Source organism: Capsaspora owczarzaki (assembly GCF_000151315.2).
Source record: "Capsaspora owczarzaki ATCC 30864 unplaced genomic scaffold supercont2.18, whole genome shotgun sequence".
Classification (NCBI taxonomy): domain Eukaryota; class Filasterea; order Ministeriida; family Capsasporidae; genus Capsaspora; species Capsaspora owczarzaki.
Genome location: NW_011887309.1, coordinates 19,530 through 40,497, shown reverse-complemented (window position 1 = coordinate 40,497; position 20,968 = coordinate 19,530). Strand labels below are relative to the sequence as shown.

General features: G+C 54.0%; 7 protein-coding genes across 8 annotated transcripts; 6 read left to right on the top strand and 1 right to left on the bottom strand.

Moving 5' to 3' along the window:
• The first annotated feature begins 261 nt into the window (after nucleotides 1–261).
• Nucleotides 262–5,073, top strand: CAOG_09181. 2 transcript variants are annotated; one of them, XM_011272596.1, is made up of 8 exons: nucleotides 265–422; nucleotides 732–867; nucleotides 936–997; nucleotides 1,057–2,379; nucleotides 2,539–3,912; nucleotides 3,991–4,250; nucleotides 4,338–4,413; nucleotides 4,485–5,073. In XM_011272596.1, the coding sequence occupies exons 1-8, from the start codon at nucleotides 308–310 to the stop codon at nucleotides 4,730–4,732; spliced, it is 3,594 nt and encodes a 1,197-aa protein (XP_011270898.1). In that variant the 5' UTR covers nucleotides 265–307; the 3' UTR covers nucleotides 4,733–5,073. The 2 variants fall into 2 exon arrangements, with proteins under 2 accessions (XP_011270897.1, XP_011270898.1); XM_011272595.1 differs by having other exon boundaries at nucleotides 262–422; nucleotides 1,057–3,912; nucleotides 4,485–5,046.
• On the top strand, nucleotides 5,055–8,288 carry CAOG_09180 (hypothetical protein). Its single transcript, XM_011272594.1, has 2 exons — nucleotides 5,055–7,382; nucleotides 7,489–8,288. The coding sequence occupies exons 1-2, from the start codon at nucleotides 5,205–5,207 to the stop codon at nucleotides 8,014–8,016; spliced, it is 2,706 nt and encodes a 901-aa protein (XP_011270896.1). The 5' UTR covers nucleotides 5,055–5,204; the 3' UTR covers nucleotides 8,017–8,288.
• On the top strand, nucleotides 8,191–9,534 carry CAOG_09179 (hypothetical protein). Its single transcript, XM_011272593.1, has 6 exons — nucleotides 8,191–8,490; nucleotides 8,621–8,682; nucleotides 8,860–8,977; nucleotides 9,073–9,156; nucleotides 9,249–9,345; nucleotides 9,469–9,534. Exons 1-6 carry the CDS (start codon nucleotides 8,353–8,355, stop codon nucleotides 9,492–9,494), a joined length of 525 nt encoding a protein of 174 aa, XP_011270895.1. The 5' UTR covers nucleotides 8,191–8,352; the 3' UTR covers nucleotides 9,495–9,534.
• Nucleotides 9,535–10,700: 1,166 nt separating this feature from the next.
• CAOG_08200 (hypothetical protein) lies at nucleotides 10,701–12,417 on the top strand (the record flags this gene model as incomplete). The annotated part of the gene is made up of 6 exons (XM_004342406.1): nucleotides 10,701–10,853; nucleotides 10,921–11,172; nucleotides 11,251–11,558; nucleotides 11,631–11,772; nucleotides 12,187–12,285; nucleotides 12,364–12,417. 6 exons carry the CDS (start codon nucleotides 10,701–10,703, stop codon nucleotides 12,415–12,417), a joined length of 1,008 nt encoding a protein of 335 aa, XP_004342455.1.
• A 55-nt stretch (nucleotides 12,418–12,472) lies between these two features.
• CAOG_08199 (hypothetical protein) lies at nucleotides 12,473–13,836 on the top strand (the record flags this gene model as incomplete). The annotated part of the gene is made up of 2 exons (XM_004342405.1): nucleotides 12,473–12,479; nucleotides 12,647–13,836. The coding sequence occupies 2 exons, from the start codon at nucleotides 12,473–12,475 to the stop codon at nucleotides 13,834–13,836; spliced, it is 1,197 nt and encodes a 398-aa protein (XP_004342454.1).
• Nucleotides 13,837–14,185: 349 nt separating this feature from the next.
• On the bottom strand, nucleotides 14,186–15,995 carry CAOG_08198 (lipase). Its single transcript, XM_004342404.2, has 4 exons — nucleotides 15,793–15,995; nucleotides 15,481–15,602; nucleotides 14,935–15,081; nucleotides 14,186–14,798 (listed from the first exon to the last, which is right to left on the bottom strand). Exons 1-4 carry the CDS (start codon nucleotides 15,905–15,907, stop codon nucleotides 14,271–14,273), a joined length of 912 nt encoding a protein of 303 aa, XP_004342453.1. The 5' UTR covers nucleotides 15,908–15,995; the 3' UTR covers nucleotides 14,186–14,270.
• Nucleotides 15,996–16,465: 470 nt separating this feature from the next.
• CAOG_09178 (hypothetical protein) lies at nucleotides 16,466–19,808 on the top strand (the record flags this gene model as incomplete). The annotated part of the gene is made up of 8 exons (XM_011272592.1): nucleotides 16,466–16,604; nucleotides 16,796–17,019; nucleotides 17,084–17,126; nucleotides 17,206–17,306; nucleotides 17,370–18,561; nucleotides 18,643–19,028; nucleotides 19,112–19,361; nucleotides 19,429–19,808. 8 exons carry the CDS (start codon nucleotides 16,466–16,468, stop codon nucleotides 19,806–19,808), a joined length of 2,715 nt encoding a protein of 904 aa, XP_011270894.1.
• Between the last annotated feature and the right edge of the window lie 1,160 nt (nucleotides 19,809–20,968).

Sequence of the window (20,968 nt, the reverse complement as noted above, 5' to 3'; positions counted from 1 at the left end):
TCGGCAGCTAGTGCAGAATGACCAATAGAGCCATGAGCAAAAATGCAACGTTCGGACACGAGTTTCACACCCGATTGCGCTGAGTCACGCTCCCTTCCATGCTCCACGCTCACTCTCATGAATAATCTTGCTGGACATGACCGTGCCAAGAGCGAGACAACCGAGGCGGATGCTCAAACTTTTGTCGTTGCCTCCTTTTTCAATGATTTGGCTTTTGAATCATTTCTTTTTTTTTTTTTCTTTTTTTTTTTTTGTTGTTGTTTTGGTTTTTTCAATTTTCTTGGATTTGTTTTTTCGAATATCTTTCATGACTGATTCGACTTCTCGGATGGCGCTCGTGCAGCCGAGGCTGTTGCTGGGACTGCTAGTTCTACACGTTCTGCTTGGGCTGCTAGTGATGGAAGCGTCGGCGGCGTACAGAGGTGGGTGTGTTGGATGAAGCGAGTGCGCTTCTTGATGGCTAAGCCATATGGTGTTGTGGTGAAGAAGCGATAGCGCATGATTGCATGTGAACGAGTCAGCGAGTGTGTGAGGGATTTGATGAGTGCGATTGGGCGGAGGGAATCGCTGTCTCAGGGAGCAGGCCGCAGAAGGAGTGAGGGAGTGCGAGGGCGTGAGAGGGAAATGTGGGGGATTTGGATTGCGATTCGATTGGAGCCCACTCCACGACTGTTCCTCACTCACTCGTCATGCGTTGGGTCGTTCTTCGGCATTGATTGCTTGTTACTCAGGGACTTCGTTTTTACCGACCGCAACCGATACAATCGTGAGAGCTGCAGGAACAGGCAAATCAACTGGTAGCGGCAACCAACTCGCCATCGCAACATGTCCGGCTGGCAAAAGCATCATTTGGGGCTTCAAATGGTCGTAAGTCGCTGTCTCGAGTCGCTTGTGTGTTCGAGGCAACATGGAGAGCTCATCCCTTTGGAAATCAGGTGGTCGACTGATCTAGAAAGTTTACCATCATGCTTCGCAGACAATAACGGGGCGTGCACTAGTAAGTGATTGTGATTTTCGAGCGCCTCGATCTCCTCAGTACTTATTATGGCATTTCAGTTGGCGATACCAGTTGCTCGAGTTCTGAATGCTCAAAGAGTGGAGCTGCTACCAAACAGTACGTCATCATTGTTTGTCGAACGGGCGCTGCCATCACCGGGTTGACGCAGCAGACAGCTTATGGTACTGGGCCGGAAACCGCCTCCTGTCCTGCTAGCACCGTCATTGCTTATGGGTTTTCCTTCTACATGAGCGACGGACTGCGTGACACCAACTGTCTCTACAACAACAAGGTCTGCGATCTGGGTCAGCAATCCTGTTCAACTACAGCCTGTGACACAAATTATTGTGGTAGTGGAGCGGACCCGGCTTACGAGTATTCGTTCATCTACCTCCTGTGCATGCCATCCGCAGCAGTAACATTGAGCTCTGGAGATTTCGTGTCGAAGACAGGAACATCGAGCGCTGATAGCGTTGCTTGCCCGGACACTTCCAATTACAAAATCAAGTTTGGCGTGTCAATGCATGAAACGGGTTATGATTTCAACCAAAATCCGTCCGACTGCTTAACGACAAACAATCAAGCTGCTACGTACAACAGCGACATTCTTAATCATGTCGCTTGTGACACGACCAGCAATTCTTGCAGCAACGACCAGTTCTTCCTGCACGCAATTTGCGTGGACGTCAGCGCACCTTCCACGCCCTCCATCACTTCACCGACCCAAAATCAGGTTTTTCGGACGAACTCGGTCGCATGGACTTTTACGGCGGCGACCGATGCCCAGTCCGGCATTGACCACTACGAGTGCCAGTTTTCGTCTGGTGGTGGATGGACGACTTGCACTTCCAATCAAGTCTCGACCTTAAATGTGGGAACCTACTCTTTTCAAGTTCGCGCTGTCAACGGAGCGGGCCTGCCATCATCAGCCAGCTCCTCGCGCGCATTCTCGGTTGCATGCTCCTTGGAGTGCGCCACTTGCAGTCCATCCAATGTGAATGTGTGCCAATCGTGTGCCTCCGGATCCTACTTGTCTGGAACATCGTGCGTCTCGACCTGCCCTGAACCAAACTGGGGCAAGCCTGACGGCACCTGTGGCGATTCCTGTCCTGCGAACAAGTATGGAGACATACACCAAAGTCGTGCGTGTGTTTCAACTTGCACGAATTTTGCGCCAGCGAATGCATCGCCGAGCACAAGAGTGTGCGTTGACCAATGTCCTAGCCCATATTATGGCGATTCGGTCAACCACCTTTGTGTTGCAAGCTGTCCTGCTCCCAATTATTTTGGTGACGCTTCTCGCAGCTGTGTCACACCCTGCCCCGATGGACTGTACGGAAACCCCTTGAGTTTGCCTCGTGTTTGCGTTTCAACTTGCACAGGCGGGTACTATGCCGATTCCGGCAACCACCTTTGTGTTGAAAGCTGTCCTGCTCCCAACTATTTTGGTGATGCTTCTCGAAACTGTGTCACACCCTGCCCCGATGGAACGTACGGAAACCCCTTGAGTTCTCCTCGTGTTTGCGCATCAGCTTGCACAGGCGGGTACTATGCCGAGCCAATCAGCAAGGTTTGTGTCCAGACTTGTCCTGCTGGGACTTATGGCGACGGTCTGCGGACTCCGCCGTCGTGCTCGGCGAGCTGTACTAGTGGCACCTTGAAAGATGATGCATCCCACAGTTGTGTTAGACACTGCCCCGCCAACTCGTGGGCGGACTCTCCGACTGGCACCTGTGCTTCGAGCTGTTCCTCGGGACTTTTCAAACAAAATTCAACTTGGACGTGCGTGACTGCATGTGATGGGAGCCTCTTTGCAGATCCTACCAGCGGATCGTGCGTTGTGTCATGTCTGTCGCCGACGTACGCAAATTCTCTTGCTACCCCGCCATCGTGCTCGGCGAGCTGCACTGGTGGACGCTTCAAAGATGACAGCACTCGACAATGTGTTGCGAATTGCCCAGCCAACTCGTGGGCGGATCCCTCAACTAGCAGCTGTGCAGCAACCTGCTCCGCCGGGTTTGCGCACAATGCCACCTGGTCTTGCGTCAACACTTGCACTGTCGGCTATGCCGACAACTCGACTCAGTCGTGCGTGACTAGTTGCCCAAGCGGCACTTTTGCTTTGAAGCCGTCTCATTCTTGCGTCGCTGCGTGCCCATCTGGCTACAAAGCCTCCAACTCCACGAACTCGTGTGATGACGGCTCTTCTGGCGCTCAAGGCAATGGTGGCAGTAGCCCTGTTGCCGCAGCAGCTGGCGCCGCAGCAGCAGGCGTCGTCGTTCTGATTGCGATCGTGGTCGTGGTTGTACTTCTGCGTCGAAGCAAGCGAAGCCACGGCAACCACAAGATGGAAAGCACTTCCGCTACTATCGAAATGACCAACCCGAACTTTGCTCCGGGCCACGATCCAGTCTACGATGTTGCTGTTCAAACCAAGCAAAAGAGCTCTTATCCTGCCTCGACAGCCTACTCCACCCCAGCTGACTACGCACTGCCGCTCAAACCAAACCCCAGCGATCCCGAGTATGCCGCGGTCGGAGGATTGCCGTATTCCACGCCGTCAACTGAGTACAGCCTTGCAGTGGTCTCAACATCTGCAATGCTGTCATCGCAGATAGCCACTGGCGAGCGCAAGCTGCTCGGACGAGGCGCCTTTGGAGAAGTGTTTTCCGCGAACGTGTCCATTGCCCTCATTGCTCCCCAGCATCGCCACCTGTTTGCCCCTGGCGCGCAGACGGTCGATGTCGCAGTCAAGACTCTGCAATTGGATGCCAATGTTCGGGCGGAGCAAGACTTTGTGCACGAGGCCGAGCTCTTGCGCAGGCTGAACCACACCAACATTGTCAATGTCCTCGCGGTGCTCCCAGCCGGACGAGGTCAGCCGCAAATGCTCGTTCTGGAGTATGTGCCGTATGGTAAGTTCTTGACAATCGTGGTTCCAACTGGTGAAGCGGATTTTCATTGGTGTGTTCACTTTCATGAAAACTCGACAGGTGATCTCCGCAACCTGCTCCGGAAATCGGCAAAGAGCGGTGTCGTCTGGTCGCCAGACGAGTATGTGCATGTGGCCACCGGTGTTGCCGAAGGCATGGCTTACTTGGAGCAATCGCGCGTGCTTCATCGTGATTTGGCCGCACGGAATATCCTTGTTGGCGAGCATCTGGTCGCCAAGATTGCCGACTTTGGCTTATCCAGGGAGCTGAACGACAAGGACTATTACAAGTTGCAGTCGAAGCAGAAGCTGCCGATTCGCGTAAGTCGATTAATTGCCGAGGACGCTTTGGGTCGATGGTTTGTGTTGTTTCTTGTGGCCTTGTGTTCACAGTCTGGTGCATCGTAGTGGATGGCGCCCGAAACACTCAACTACCGCAAGTTCTCGAGCCAATCGGATGTATTTTCGTATGGCGTTGTGCTTTGTAAGTTGGATTTGCACTTGTCGAGCAAAGGTTGAACTCCGCGACGATGCTCACTCTTGCGTTTGAATCAGGGGAGCTCTTTACAATGGGCCAAGCACCCTGGGCGAATGTCGAACGCGAGCAGTACCTTGTGGGTCTGGAGCGCGGCGATCGTTTGCCGCAACCTCGGGACTGTCCTGCGCAACTCTACTCGCTGATGTTGACGACCTGGGAATGGGAACCCTCTGCCCGCCCTTCGTTTGCCGACTGCGTGCTGTTGCTTCAGCAGGGACGTTCGCCAAGCGGCACAGTTCGCGATTTGGGGGCTTTGGTGCATTGATTTGTCGGTGCAAGTTTGTTGGCGCGTTGGCAATGACCAGTTTGTGTTTCTCGATGAATGGAATCCCTTTTAACTTGAAACTCAAGCAGACACTCTTTTCCCGTGCTCTGCAAGGTCACCTCAACTGGAGCGCTGCAGCTTTCCATCCGTTTTCTTTGTGGTCGTCGTCGTCGTCGTCGTCGTTTTGCCATCCTTTGCGAATGTGCAGCTTTTACTTGCCTTGAATAGCATTTTATTGTGTCGTGATTGTCATTTTTGCGCTCGAATCGTATCGTCGTCGTTTCTCCATAAATCTATAAATCTGAGATTCTCACTCGTTTTGGACTCTTTTTATTTTTCCACTTCAAAACTCGCTTTTTTGTCCGTTCAAACTTGGCTTTATTTTCTTTTTTTCAATTTTCCCCTCTTCGTTGCGTTCGTTTCCCACTGTTTTTGATACAAAATTGAACGTGCGCACTTGAAACGTGAAGTCATGCCTGGAGCTGGACGGCGTCGGCTGTTCGGGAGCAGCGGCAGTTCGGCGGCAGCTCGGCGGAACATTGTCGGCGATGACCGAGAGCGGCTTGTTCCGCGACGCGTCAGCAGCAATCGCAATCGCAACGACCACGGTGCCGATGCTCACGGTGACGATGATGATGACGATGATGATGGGCGTTCCGGGTCCAGCGACGGCGAGCTCAACTACGACGCAGACCCAGCAATCGACTTTGGGGCAGCCGTGGCAGCGACGACGACCCATGCGGCCGACCGAACGAGTCGAGCGACGACGACGACGACGAGTGCCGCTCAGCGTGATCATCATAGTCAAGGAGTTGATGATGACGATGATGACGATGACATGGTGGTCTGGTCGTCGAACACTGGCCGAGGCGATGACAGTGATCCAACAAGGATGATGATGGGACGGACGATGGCGCCATTGGGCCACCACGGACCAGCCGTGTTACATCACCAGCAACCAATGCACGCGGCGACGACGATGACGACCACGCAGCCGGCTGTGCAGACCACTCACCAGTCACCCCCAAGCGAACCGCAGGCTGGGTCCACGCGCACGCTGCTGCGCAATCCGAGCAATGCAAGCGCAGCCAAATCCAAATCCAAATCCAAATCCAAATCCAAATCAAGACTCCAATCGCCGACATTGCCGACTGGCAGCAGCAGCAGCAGCACTGGCAATCGCCGCTCATCGCCGCCGTCGGAGCCTGCCGACACTGCAAGCATGCCAGTCGTCAAGCCGACGCCGTTGCCGATCGGCGCCATGATTGTCGTGACGGTCGTGCAGCTCGCAGAAGCAGCCCAAATCACCGTGCTGCTGCCGTTCGTCCCGTTCATGGTCGCCGAGTTTGACTCTGTGCCAAAGGACCAGATCGGAACGTTTGCCGGCTTGCTCGCCGCTGCGTTTCCAGCTGGCCAGTTTATGAGCAGCTACATGTGGGGAATGGTGGCCGACAAACTCGGTCCAAAAGCAGTCATCATGGCGTCGCTCATCTCCACTGCCATCCTCACCATTGTCTTTGGGATGAGTACATCGTTTCCCATGGCCCTCGGCGCTCGAATTGCCTGCGGCCTGCTCAACGGCAACGTCGGCGTTGTCAAGAGCTTTCTGGGCCGTGTGACGGACGGCTCGAATCAAGCTCGCGGCATGGGCATCTTGTCCATTGCGTGGGGCACAGGCTCGATTGTCGCTCCCGCACTCGGTGGCGTGCTTGCCCGACCTGCCATTTCATTTCCCGACACCTTTTCGACCGACAGCTTGTTTGGACAGTACCCGTATCTCTTGCCCTGCGCCTTGTCGTCCGCGTTTGTCGCCGTGTGCGCAGTCCTCGTCATATTCTTGATGAAGCCTCCAAGCCACTACATGCGGCTGGCGCAGAGCGATGCCAATAACGACGACGACGAATGTGCCGCAAACACCGAGTCCTTTGAGCTTGGCGCCTTGTCCAGCTCGACGGCCAAGTTTACCATTGACGACGAAGACGCTGCCGAGGATGATCGCACCACCAGCAGCAGCGCTTCGAGCACCCTCTCCGGAATGCGGGATCGCGAGACCACAACCGACACCAAGTACCAGCGATCCCCTTCGCCGTTCGCATCGCGCTCGAGCTCGTTGGCCGCGATCGGGTCTGAATCGCCGCAACCCAAGCCTCGTCCGACCAAGCCTCCACTGGTCAGGGCTTCGCTGTCCAAGCGCGGCTCTTCGTTGTTTTCCATTTTCTCTACAAAATGGTCGTCGGCTTCGTCGCTCTTTGGACGCAACTCAAAGTCCAACGATGACTCTGATGAGAATGTCAGTGTCTTATTGGAGTCGGTCGATCCCGAAGTTCAAGTTCTTGAGACCGAGGACGAGACTGCAGATGGACAGAGCAGCAAGCCTGCTGGCCGAGTCTACCAGTTTCGATTCACCAGCGAGTCGCACCGGGCCATGCGGCGCGGCATGATGTGCGCCACTGGCATGTACGGGTTTGTGGCGCTTGTGTACATGATGGCCGATGAAACATTCCCGCTGTTCTGCTCTTCGGCGATCGAGAATGGCGGCTTGGCGTTTTCGTCCAAGTCCATCGGCCTTGGACTGGCTGTCATGGGCGTGGCCCTAATGGCCTACACTTCATTCCTTTATCCTCATCTCTGCGCGCGCGTGAGCCATATGGTAGGGCTCTGGCATGGTTGGATGTGGGTGGGTCACGGTTTGTTTGATTTTTGTGTTTGCGACTAACGGTTTAATTTTTAAATTGGGTTTCGCATCCGCGTGTTAGGCATTGCTTCGCTGGTCGCTTATCGCCGCTGTCGCAGGGTTTATGTTCTTCCCGCTGGTCAATTACTTGGCCGCCAACAATTACTCGATCGAGCTGCAGTGGGTTGCGCTCATGCTCATCTTGACCTTTCGCGGCGTCCTTGGTGTCCACACATTTACAAGCGTCATGCTGTTTGTCAACAACTCGGTGCCGCGCGAGCGTCTGGGTCAGGCGAACGGCATTGGACAAATGTTTGCCGCTGGCGCGCGTACTTTTGGCCCTGCGCTTTCGGGCATTCTGTGGTCGGCGCTGTCCCACGCCCGCTTTCCTTTCCACAATGTCCTGCCATTCGCCTTGCTCAGCTTCCTGAGCTTTGTCATCTTCTTCCTCTCGTTCCTGTACGCCCCGACGATTCAGAAACCGTTCGAGGATTCGCTCACCCTTGCTCAGTTGGATCCCGACTGCGGCGCCGAGTGGCTGGCCAGCAAGTCCAACCGCAGCCGCAGCAGCAGTCACTCTGCCGCGCCATCCGCTGTCATTGCGCACTAGTCGAGGCGAGGCGAGGCGAGGGGTAGTTCTCTGTTCTGTTGCAAGGTGGGGCATGCAATGTTGTTAATGATGTACTTTTAAAATTTCCAATTTCTTGTATTGAGCTGATCTGGATGTCCTCTTGAGGCCCAGTGCCAAGTCGTGCAGTTTGGTCCAAGTAGTTCAAGTTGGGTTTGCATGAGATGTATCGGATATTCCAGTGTTGAGCTCTTTTTCTGATTTCTGAGCTGTTCTTCCCATTCCACGAGCGTTGTTTCTCCCTTTGCTACTACTTTCTGAGCATCTTATCTGATATTCAACTCAGTCGTCTCTTAGTTTCTCTTATCACTTGCTCTGATGACGTCTGCGGCCGGTGCGATCAATCTGCTGTCGCAGGCGGCGCCGTCCGAGGTTGCCGAGAGCGTCTTTGACTTTCTGCACATGGAGATGGTCAACTATGTGCAGCAGTCGACGCCGGCTGGTGCATCGCACAAGGTCAGTCATAGGCGGTGGGGGTTGAGCGTTGTATGGCGCTCCATTGAGCCTTTGCCTTGCTCACTCACCTTGCTGCTGCTGCTGCTGTTCCCGCTCCTGTGGGCGATATGTCGGGTTGTGTTTGCACCAGGACGAGGTCGTGTACAAGCTGGAGCGCATCGGCTTCCAAACGGGACAGGCGACCATTGAAAGGTGAGCAGCTCGATTTGGGAGCAAAAACGCGAGATCTCAGACAAGCGCTTGTTTCTGAGGTTTATGGAGCGGAAACCAGTCAACTATATTGCTACAGTGAAGAGGAAACAAAAAAAAATGACCATCGCAATGGTTGAAATTTTGCGCTGAATTCTACACAACTTTGGCGAATCACAGATGCACCAAAGACGTCCATCGGTTCAAGGATCAGCTCGATGTGATCAAGTTCCTCTGCAAGGAATTCTGGACCCTGGCGTATGGCAAGCAGATCGACAACTTGCGGACAAACCATCGCGTGAGTTGAACAAGAAACAAACAGCAACCGTTTTTCAGTTTTTTGGTTTCATCGTCTCACTTGACGAGCTGCGGCTGCGGCTGGTGTTGTTGCAGGGAGTATACGTGCTGCAAGACAACCGCTTTCGAGTCTTTGCAAACATTTCCAACTCAAAACAGTTTCTAGAGAATGCCGCTCCTGTCAGTTTTGCTTGCCGTTTTGCTTTTTTGCATTTATGCTTGGGAAGTCTTATTCTGATTCGTTTATTGTGCTTGGTATATCATGGCTGTAGTATGCTGCGTTTGCTTGCGGCATGCTGCGTGGCGCATTAGCCAATCTGGGCATTGTGAGCGTTGTGACTGCAGACTTGGGTCAGACGTTGCCTTCGTGTGAGTTACGCTTTTGTTTCGACTTGTGCAGCAGCAGCAGCACCACTCTTGATCGTTTGTCTCACGCTGCTTGTTCTTTCTCTGACCCCCCCCCCCTCCCTCCCTTGTTCTTGTGTCTCGCAGGTTTGTTCCAAGTCAAGATGTTGTAAATCCCAATTTTTCTCGCCAATACATTCTGTTTCTGTCTCCCTCTCTCTCTCCCTTTCTCTCTCTCGCTTGTACTGTTGCAACTGTCACCCCCAACTGCAGTCTTATTGATACTGCACGCCCTTCTAGTTGTCCTTTCTTTCCAGCTCAGTCGTTCTTCCTCCAATGCAATGGATCAATCTCACTCTCATCATCCGCAGCGTGTGCCGCCAAAGCGCACCGTGAGCACGATGGATCAGCTCCGAGAGAAGGTCAAATCCACCCTCACAAGTCAGTCAAAAGCCTCGTCCAGTTTTGCATTGGGAGTTAGGGTTCTAGGGTTACAGGGTTACAGGGTTTCTGAGGGTTTCCGGGTTACCAGTAGCTATCACAATGGTTCAACAAGGACCCTTCCCGTCAATATGACTAGAGTGCTTGTGCTGTTGCTGCTGATTGGCGATGGAAGCACACCCACCCGAGGAGAGAGAGAGAGAGGACTTGGGCTTTGACTGGCAGACCACTGCGCACTCAACACACGCTGGACTTGTGCTTGGAGACAGACAACCAACGCGTGTCGCGCGCAAAGATACTCTCGCTCAAGCGCATCAAGCTGGAGCTCGAGCTGGACGCAGAGGACGAGGCGGCGCGGCTGTTTGCTGTGGCGGCGACCGCCGAGACAAACGGCTATGGCCAAGATCAAGCTGGTGATGGCGATGGTCAAGCATGGCAAGACACCTCAATCCATGCTCATGCTCAGGAAGGCAGCTCAAGTCATCCCAGTACCGCAGGAACCGACTCAGAGGCAGACGCAGAGCCTCACGGTCAGGTCAGCTGGATGGACGCCGGGAACTCGAGCCCAGCGGCATTGCTTAACAACCCAGTCCAAGTCAAGAGAATCGTGCACGAGCTCTTGCGCGAAGTGACGTCGAAAGGAGCTGCGCGCCGGCACTCTGGGCTGCGTCAGTTGCGCCGATTGCTCTCCTGCGTTCGCAAATACCCACTCGCGACCGATGCGTTTGTTGCGTAAGTGCATCCACCCAGGCCAGGCGAGATGCATTTTTGGGATTGGCGTGCTTGTTCTTGGAGCTGCGGCGACAGGGGTCCGAGCGAAGGGGGGGGGAGCCATTGCGAAAAGAACTAACTTAAAAATGCAAACTCGTCCTCGTCGCTGCGTCGCCCTCATAAAAAACAGAACACCCCACGCCATGGCCACATTGATAGACTTGCTCATGGGCCACAATAGCGATGATCAGATCGAGGCGGCTTGGTGCATTTTGAACCTGGCGGCGGGCTCGCCAGCTCACACTGCTGCAGCCGCGCACGCCTCCCCCTACCTCGTGTCGCTTTTGTCCAGTCCCGTGCCACTATTACAAGAGACGTCGGTAAGATAGCGAGCTCTTCAGATACGCAGCATGCACTCCATTCTGATTTTGGGTTTTTGCACGGCAGGCTTGGGCGTTGGGAAACTTTGCTGGAGACTCTGTGCAGTTCCGCGATGTTGTGGCTGCCCAGGGTGCCATCATTCCACTCGTGCGAATCCTGATGCAAAGTGTCGATCCTGCGTTGGTCAAGGCGGCGAGCTTTGCACTCGGCAATCTTGCTCGCGGCGCTCATGCTCCGATCGCCTTGATGGTCGAGGCGCAAATCATCCCGGCGCTGATTCGACAGCTGCAATACTGGCAACAGCAACCTGGCGGACTGGTAAAAATAGCAAATTACGGTATTTGTTGGTTGCCATGTGGGTTGATTTGGCTCACGTTGCCATTTGAATGCTCACAGGCCGTCTTTTGTCAAATTGCCTGGATTCTCACCTATCTCTCGGCGGTTGACTCGCTACGCCATGTGCTGCTGCCACTCAACGTGCTCCCGCTGATGGCCGCTGGCGTCTTTCTGGTCTTTGATGCAGTGTTCACTTCTGAGCAACACAGCGGCAAACCTTGCGAGGTGTCGTTAAACGATGCGACACCGCTCCTTCGCGTCATGGGCAACTTTGCGACGATGGATAACGACAATGTTACCAATGCCATCATGTCGAGCCACGCGAGCTGGCTTGATCTCTTGGTTCTGGTCATGTCCACGGAGCACAGGTACAAAAACTCGATTGTTCAGTCTGTATTCGGGACGTTCTTATCTGACGAAAATGTTCCAAACAAATGCAGCGGCCATTTGATTGCAGAGACGGCATGGCTTTTGGGCAACCTGACCACGAGCAACGCCACTGGCGTGGTTGACAGTTTGGTGGCGGCAGGATTTATTCCGCTGCTCCTCGAGCAGCTAAAGCGGCCAAAAGTTCCGCATGAGGTAAGGGTTGGCGGCTGAGACTTGGGGGTTGGAGTGAGAAACAATGCTCTGACTCTCGTGATGCATGGCCAGGTCGCCAGAGCGCTGTGCAATATTGCGTGTTGCAAACCAGAGTATTTAGCGACAATGCTGGGCAGCTCTGCCTTGCAATGTAAGTATCTCGGCTGTTGCGCTGTTGATTGTGATGGGTTTTCAGGGCTGGCTCTGCTCAATTCCAAATTCAGACTTTACAGCATGCCTGGAATCGCCCGATTTGCAGCTTGTCTGCCGAGCAATCGACTTTTTTGACATTCTTTGCGGGACGGATCAAGTGAGTTTGGGCATCTTCACTGCAATGAGTCCTTTTCAACAGTTGTGCTGACTCACGCGTTGCCTTTACTTGTGCAGTTGGATGGGTGTGAGTTGGTGCGACAGTCTCCAGCGGCAGCCTTGATTGAAGGACTGCAAAACCATCCTAACGCTCGCATTGGCCAGCTGACAGAGGCTCTGTACTTGAATTTCCTCGAGCCGAAGGTGAGTGCACATCAGTGCGGTCTTTTGATGTTGCCGGTTGTACGCGATGCTGATCATTTTGTGGGGTTGTCTGAACAGGAGGCGGAATACGACGACGACGACCACGATGACCACGACGACGACGACCGATGATTATGCGATACGTCTCACTTTTCACGTAGCGCACACAACTGTTACTATACTGTACATGTACTGTATACTTGCAGACTCTTGTATTACCAAAGCATCCATCAACAGCATTGATCAACAGCATTGATCAACGAACAACGTCCATCCTATTCGCTCCATTCTTGCACATCATTTCCTGCTATTCCGAACTGAACTGCTCTACGTTTCTACGTTTCTACGTTTCTACTCCAAGTCCAGTCCAGTCCAGTCCTCCGATATCTCCAAGTACAGTGCCCAGCCATGTCCGAGTCCATCCTCGATCGCGTCCGGTCGACCTGCGCTGCCGTCGTGCAGGACCCGCTCTGCTGCGTCCGCGTCGACTCATCCGCGCTCGATCGCTTTGTCTCGTCGTCGTCCAGCTTCACTGAGGCTGCCTTTGACGCACTCGCGCGGCCGACGCGGCTGCCACTGCGCTTTGACACGCTCGACCAGGAGCTCAATCTGCACTGCGTGCTGGCGCTGCTCAACTTTGGCCACGGCTTCCGACGCGAGCTGCACGCTGCCGTCGACCGCGGCGCGTGGGAGTCGGTGCTCGTCGGCGTCATGAGCATGCACGTCGCAGGCGCTGCGTTGGATGCGCGCTTCTTTGAGGCGCTGACCGAGAGCGACGTTGCCGAGCACTTCCAGCTGCCCATCATGACCGACCGCCCGCACGAGTCCATCCCGGGGCTCGCCATCTCAAGTCCGTCTGTGCTCAGGCCGTTCATTGCGCTCGTGCAGACCGTGCTCAGAGACACTGGCGCCAGGCTCAGGCAGCTCGGCTACCAGCGGTTGTCGCAGTTTGTGCTCGACACGCTCAAGCCAAGCAGCGCCGCCAGCGCCACCAGCACGGCGGCAGGGCCAAGTGCTGCTGTGCTCGTCGAGCGTCTTGTGCAGTGCTTCCCCGCGTTCGAGGATTGCAGCGTGTTCAACGGCCATCGCGTACTGTTTCTGAAAAAGGCCCAATTCCTTGCTTCGGAGGTCTACACGCTGTTTGGCACCCGCGATCCCGAGCGGTTTGCCTTCAAGGACGTCGACCAGCTCACCGTGTTTGTGGACAATGTCGTGCCTGCCGTCCTTCGTCAGCTGGGCATACTCGTGCTTGCCCCGGAGCTTTGCACCATGATTGACTCGCACGTCGACCTGTCAACGACACGGCGCGTCGAGGGCAGCGCTCCCATTGTCGAGCTTGCAGGTGGAAAGTCGCTCCAGGACGCGGATGTACAACTGCGAGCAGCAGCAGTCTCGGCGTGCGAAGAGATTGTCGCCCTGGCTCGCCAACGCCACCCATGGGCTGCCACGCTCAACGCCAAGCGGCTGGACTATTATTTATGGCGTCTTGGCAAGGAGCCCGGGTATCGCACCGTGACCCGGCACAAGGACCAGACGACCTTTTACTATTGAGTCGAATAAACACGGTGGTTTTTCGCAGGCGTTTTTTTGATTTTGTTTGATTGATTGTGCTTGCCCATCTGTCACATCATCCAAGCTGCTTGCGACTCGTGAATTGGTGTATTGGCGTGAGTGAGGCGATTCGATCGGTCAACACTCGTTCTCCCACTTTGAAAATGTTGCTGTATCGTCAGCATCGCGAGGGTGTTGCTTCCAATCATTCCGCTACTACCTCGGCATCCATTGCTTCTCTCGATGCCGACACATCAATCAGTGGACCCACCAATACAACCTCGGATGTGCAACCAAAGCACAAGCAAAGAACAAAAAAAAAAAAAAAAACACTTTGTTGAAAGCAAAACATGTGCGCTCTTTTTGCTATTCACTGACAAACACAAAACACACTGCAACTATTTATCAACAGGTACTCGCTCGCACACCGCAGCTTAGCACTCCATGGGAATGGTGAGGTACACGGTATGGGCCTCGGCAGAGTAGTGGGTCGCCGGAATCGAGTCCATGCATGTGGGGTCTTCGCACGACGAGTCGCACTTGCGCACGTTGGCATCGTTCTGGTCCTGGAAGTACTCGGTGCAGATGTGGTGGAATTCCTCCACAGTGTGGTTGAACTGCGGGGGCAGATGCGGCACAATGTCGTTGTAGTGGACAATGCGGTACGTGTTCGGGACGTGGATGCCAAAGTACTGCGAAAAGGCCTTGTTGCCCACACGGGGCTCTCCCATGTTGTACATGACGACGTTGTGGCCATAGTCGACGGCGAGCTGAATGGCAGCAAACACGGCCTGCGCAGCGCCGAGAGAGTGACCAGTCACGTAGGTTGTGTACGTGGGATGGCTGGTCTTGAGCTTGGCAAGCTCCGTCAGGAGGCCCTTGGTCACGGTGCTGTTGTACGAATCGTAGAATCCGCGGTGCACGCGGCAGGTCGAGGGGCAGCCGGGGTACGCAAAGTCGGTCTACGGCGAGCAAGAGAGAGTGGAGGGATGGTGTTAGTTTCAACGACACTCAAGAAGGATGGTATGCGCATGTGCTTGCAGTTGATTGAGCACCATTGGAGAGGGGGGGGGAATTGCATGCGCGAATCCTATTTACCTGGAAAAAGTAAAAGTCGTCAATCCAGTTCTGGATGTTGGACGAGCCACGGAACACCACGAGAATGCCTTGGATGGCGTCCAGAGTGCCGACGTAGACTTGGGTGCCAAGAACGGCGTCGGTGATGACGGCTGAAACGGAAAAGTCCTAGTAGTTTGCAGGGCAGAGCAGAGAGCGTTAGAGTGAGTGCGCAGGACATGGATCAATGTCACACTTTGCTGAATGTTGGAATTATGAGAGAAGTGTGATTTTTTCGCCACCATTGAACTGAGACCCGGCTCCAATAGGGGCGAGTGAGTTTTCTCTGAGAATGTGAGAAATGGCAGGGAGTGCCGCCGAAAGTGTCGGCAAAGCACGCACGTTACGCCTTGCGCAATTCGTCCGCCAGTCACCGACGCAAGACGTGTCACTGCAATTGCAGTTCAAGTGGTGAAGACGCAGCAGCCACCCGTCCATCCAGCCATCCAGCCATCCAGCAGCCATCCAGCCATCAGCTGACGAGCCGGGCCAAAGTTGATTTTATTTCATGTTGTTATTTCTACTAACCTTGATGAGCGGGTTTGAGACGCAGGAGGGGCAGTTCCAGGCCTGGAGCTGGGCCGGCGGGCAGTACGCAGACGCAGAGAACGTGGTCATGATGTTGGCGAGGTTCGGGTCGTACGGGAGATCTGTGCCGGAGACAAAGGGAGAGAGAGGGAGAAGATAAGCATAAAAAAAAAAAAAAAAAAACACCGCGAAAAAAACAAAATCAAAGTCGGTCAAATGATCCGACGGCAAAGAGCAAAGAGAGAGCGCCACACACACAAAGCGGGAGAGAGAGGCACAGCGCAATGCAGCATATGGGGTGGGGGTGCGTACCAGTGGCATCCGTCGCAACACGCACGGGGATGGCGGTGGAGCGCTCGGCAGCGAGGAGCACCAGCGCAAACAGAGCAGCAGCACACACGGCAGCAAGACCAACAGCGCGCGCCATTATGAGTGACTGAGGAGCAGCAAGCAAAACAAGGACTGGGCGACAATATAAAAAGTACACACAAGTGATTCTATAATGGAAGCAAGGGCTGGTTTGGTCGCATCAAAGTAAGAGCGGGTGAGGTGGGTTGACCAGCCACTCACACTGCGCAAGCCACAAACCCACATCACACACGCCCGAGTCGGCTTCTGGTGGTGATGGAGTGTGACGAAAGAAAAGGAACCGAAAAAAAAAATCAAGCCTTCATTGAAATTGTAAGGGCGCTGGTGAAGGTCAGCATTATCTCAACGTTTCGAGGAACAAGAATGGTTTCAAAAATAGAGGTTCAGTTGCAGTTTCCTTCATACCTTGAACTCGATGCTGAGTGCTCGTCTGTCGCTCATCAAAGCAGCCCTCCGTGGTGCTGCTTCATGGACTACAACGACTCTTGCGCCGAAACGTCTGCATGGTAAGGTTCTTGCTCCTGTTTTCCGACCACCGATGCCCTCCCGCTTCCCTGTGCTGCTGGTCAATGACAACCAACACGCGGTGTATTTTTATTGTCGTTGTGTGGCGTGCATGCGCGCCAACGTTCGGCCAAGTGCTGTTTCTCGCTTCTGTGCTGAGTTTGGCCTCATTACCGGGCATCAGGGCCCCTGGACTCGCGCTGCGCCCCTTGCCTACAATGCCAACTCCATCACCTGCGTACTAGCAGCTGGTGACTGGTGTGCGTCGTCTCTTTCGGCTTGAAGACTTGTCTCGGCTCCGTTGTTTTTAACCAAATTAAGCGATCATTTTTCTCTTGGCGATCGCAATGCTGCTCGACGTCTCGACTTGAATGTGTGACAGCAAGTGCTACTTGCTTTGAAGAATACTGCCCAATCCATTCACTGCCGCCTGTTCTTGTAGTTGCGCCACCTACTTCAGCCAAGCCGGCGTTTGACGCCTTCCTCTCCCCCTCTGGCGCCGTCCTCCTTCCCTCCTTTGGCGCCCTCCAGTTCCCCACCATTGGCGGCGTCCGCTCCCGTATCGAGAGGAGCTATGAACGCTCCAGCCTGCTCATTTGGCCCCGCAGGTCCCGCTCGACCTCTGCTTCTGGCCCTCCGTCCGGGACCGAAGCCAAAGCCCCTGCTGTAAGCATCCTTATCATGGCCTTGAATTGCATGTACTCAGGCTCACACTGTGTCATCGTTCTAGGCGACTTTCAACCCTTCAGCGGAGGATGAACATGCGCTGATTGGTATGTGTGTGTGTGTGTGTGTGTGTGTGTGTCTGTGTTTTCGCTCACGATTGGTCGTGTGGATTTGTGACGCACGCAGTCCCTTCTGATCCCACAGCACTGATTGCGACGGCAGATGTGCTCCAAAAGGCACTTGAGGCAACATTCCCGAACTTGGCTCCGCGACCTGCTTCAACGATTGTAAGTCGGATGGCGTGTGTGTCCTGTGAACGCATGAGTTACTCACAGCGTTGGAATTGGTAGAAGAGTGCCATGCAAGCGCACAACTACACCCTCCAGGATCGCGAGAGCACGCTTGCATCCCTCTGTGAGCTGGTGACAACATTTCGTCTGCGTGTGCATCAGCGTACCGGCGACCGAACGCACTATCCTGTTGCGCTCGCCGCGGCACTGCCTGGCTGTGGCAAGACTAGGATGTGTTTGGAGACGCTGCAAACTGTTGTGGCCCCAGCATGCCGCTCTGTGACCCAACAGGTTGGGGATGAAAAGGTCTCTCTACCCGAGGTCCCGTACCTATGCCTCTTTTTGACCTTCAGTGGCAGTTTTGGAACGAGCTGGAACCCAGCCACCGAGGAAAAACGCCACCCGGAACATGCCATCGCCAAGCGGCTTTTGGGCAGCTACTTTGCAACCCCTGAGTTGGACACCGTGGCCAACATTTCTGTCAAGGCCGCGATGGATCTGATCCGCGAAACGGAAGCAACGAAACGCACCATTGATCCTGCCAAGCTTCATATCTTCATTGCGATAGACGAGGCCACTCGTCTTCTCGATGCGCTCGTTGATCTCAAGTACGAGTTGGCGGATTGCCAGAGCTTGCGAGCTGTCACGGGCGACAAAAAGCCTGAAGCGGACATGCAACTTGCACGACGATTCTGGACTCAAGCTCTGGGTCCGCTGCAGGGTATTTGCCGGACTTTCCGGACCCCAACGTGGATGATGGTTGCTGGCACCAAGTCGGAGCAGCTGAGCAGTGCGATTTCTCTTGTACTCGGTATTGGCTCCACTATCCCCGTTGCGCCGGTTGATGTTGCTCCCCTGTCTGGGTCAGCCACGGCCGGCTTGCTCGAAGAGCTCGAGCAGAACGCGCTCGCGGAAGGGAAAATTGTGTCTCCCCACTGGCGGTTTGACGGACAATTGATGCGCAAGATTCAAAATGTGGCTGGTTTGCCCAGATCCGTCATTGCACTGACCACTGGAGCACATCAAGTGAACGATAGAAGAACTGACACTCTCAGACAAACAAACATCAGCTACAGCACGTTCCTCAACCTCATGTCACTCTGCGATGGTGCGCGTGACATTGGTGCGGACGAGTTGGAGACGCTTGGCATTGTTGCGGACGAGTTGGTGACGCTTGGCTTGCTCTTCAAGTCACGCGACAACCAGCTACTTTTGTTTCCACGAGTGGACTTGATTAGTTTGATCGCCCACGGTACGCGGTCGTCGGGTTTTGTTCGCTGTTTCACAAGATTTCCTGCATTCGTCTCACAGCCTTCGTGTTGATTTGTTTCAGACGGCCTGAACGGTCCTTGGGTCGACGCGACCAACGAATTACTCAAGACGCTCAAAAGCTTTGAGTCAATCGCCACGACTGGCCAGTGGCAAGGCTGGGAGCTGTTCTGTGTCACGATCTTGAATCTGCGCATCTTGCTGGCGGTCGCGTTGACTCTCAAAAAGGATCCCGATGCTCAGTGGGTGTCGATCGGAGCTGCTCTTCCTGGAACCGTCCCTGGCCCTTCTCCCCCCAACTTGTTCGTCGACGCGCAAGTTTGGCGCCGCAGCTATTTCGCGGAAACTAACGGAAAATTGACGCCAGCTCCGGCCGAAGGCCGCATCACCCTCTGCCCTGAAAACCGCCAAGGTGTTGACGGCTGGGCCATTGTCCATGAGAAGATCGATGTACGCCATTCGCATTCTTGGCTGTGAAGGATGCGTGAGGGCTTTGACTCATTTGGTGGGTGACACTTTAGGGAAAATATCAGCCAGTCACTTTGGCCCTGCAGTGCAAGCTGCATCAAGTCGAGTCGACCACGCCGCAAAAAGACCAGAATCTCTATCTGCAAAAGGCAAGAGCCGCACTGCCGGACGATCAACAGCAGTCAGCGGTCGTGGCGTTGCTGACAACGTCGCGCATGGCCAGGCTCAGCTCAGACAAGCTCGAACCACGATCGTTTGTGTTGGACCGAGACGGGATGAAACAGTTCACTTCCGGCTTTAACGCTATTGCTGACAGTAAGTGGCTTTGGGCGCGATACCGCTTTGTTTCGTTGCCTGTGACTCACTTGCTTGCGAACTTTAGTCTTTTGGAGCTACAACCCGCACCTCAGCAGTGTCGCTCGCATGGCGACTGAGTTCTACGCGGACACAACAACCTTGGAGCAGGCCCGCAGCATGGCTAAGGTCGTTTTCCATAGTCGAGCATCGATCAAGTTTGAGCGTGTGAGCGACTTGCGCCAGTTCTTGGAGGCGAGGGCCGGCAAGCCGATCAAGGTGACATGGACCGAAACCGATGATGATGGCAAGACGACCGCTTTCACAGAGACAGTGGAGTACCCGCTCGCAGCCGTTCCAAGCGACAAAGTGCTCCAGTGGCCTTATGCTCTTGAGCCTGCGAGCTCACCGCGCTCGCTGAGATCGACGACCAAACAAACTGCCAAATCGCGAAATCGCAAATTTTGAAGTCATCAGCAGGAGGTCTGATCCTTCGCATCTCTTCAGCTTTTGTGTAACCGTGTTGTTGTTGTTGTAGTTGTTGTTGTAGTTGTTGTTGTTGTTGTTGTTGTTGTTGTTGTTGTTGTTGTTGTTGTTGTTGTTGTTGTTGTTGTTGTTGTTGTTGTTGTTGTTGTTGTTGTTGTTGTTGTCGTTGTTCTTGTTGTTGTTCATTGTTGTTGTTGTTGTTGTTGTTGTTGTTGTTGTTGTTGTTGTTGTTGTTGCTTTGTTATCTGTTTAAAGCGTTTTTAGAAATAACAAAGAAAAAGGAACGTAGGATATGAGACAGTTGAATGTCGTCAAAATGCACGCCAACGAAGGCATGCGGGTAGAGTGCTCAAAAGCTCGCAAAGCAGCTCGAACAGATGATCACCCGAACTGACAATGGAAAGGATCAGGCATTCCCCACCTATACTCGTACCCATTCGTTTCCGTAACCCACCTCTGCTATCGAGTTGATGAGGTATCAACGCGCCAGCCATATGCGAATGGAGCTCTTAAACGATGCCATCATCCTGAAAGTGTCAGTCGATTTCCGTTGTTTTTCAATGTCGTTCAAGCGCAACCCGCAAACGGCTCCGTTTCCACCGGCCACAAGTCGGAAGGCGAATGCACGTCGCGCATCTGAAGCACTTTCAGATGCAAGTGAAGTGAGGCCGCCGAAACAGTCAACACTGGAAGCCGTAAGTGGACAAACGTTGCCTGTGTCTTGGCAGTTTTGCGCGCCGTTTTGGTGTTTGGTTTCTTCTCGAATACTCTTCACCCACCGACTCACGCACCCATCCGCCCAGTCAATTTCCTTCCCCGTGCAACACATTAAAGGCTTTATTCTAGAGCCGCCAAACATGGCATGGCCTTTCCATTCCGCCCAACCCACCTTTTTCCCGTCTTTTTTGAAACTCTGGAGTTTTAACCTTCACCGATGTCTTGGTAGGACGACATGTTTGGGCAAACACGCGGCAGAGTCTTCCCAAGCGCTCGAAAATCGAGCTCAGCTTTGGCGCGTGCAAAGCGGGCGTCAACTTTCACAATAACGATTGACGACACAGTGAGTGGGAAATGTGCAGTTTCTGTTGAAGGTTGAAGCTGACGATGTGTGTTCAGGCAGGGTGCTGGTCTAGCAACCAACA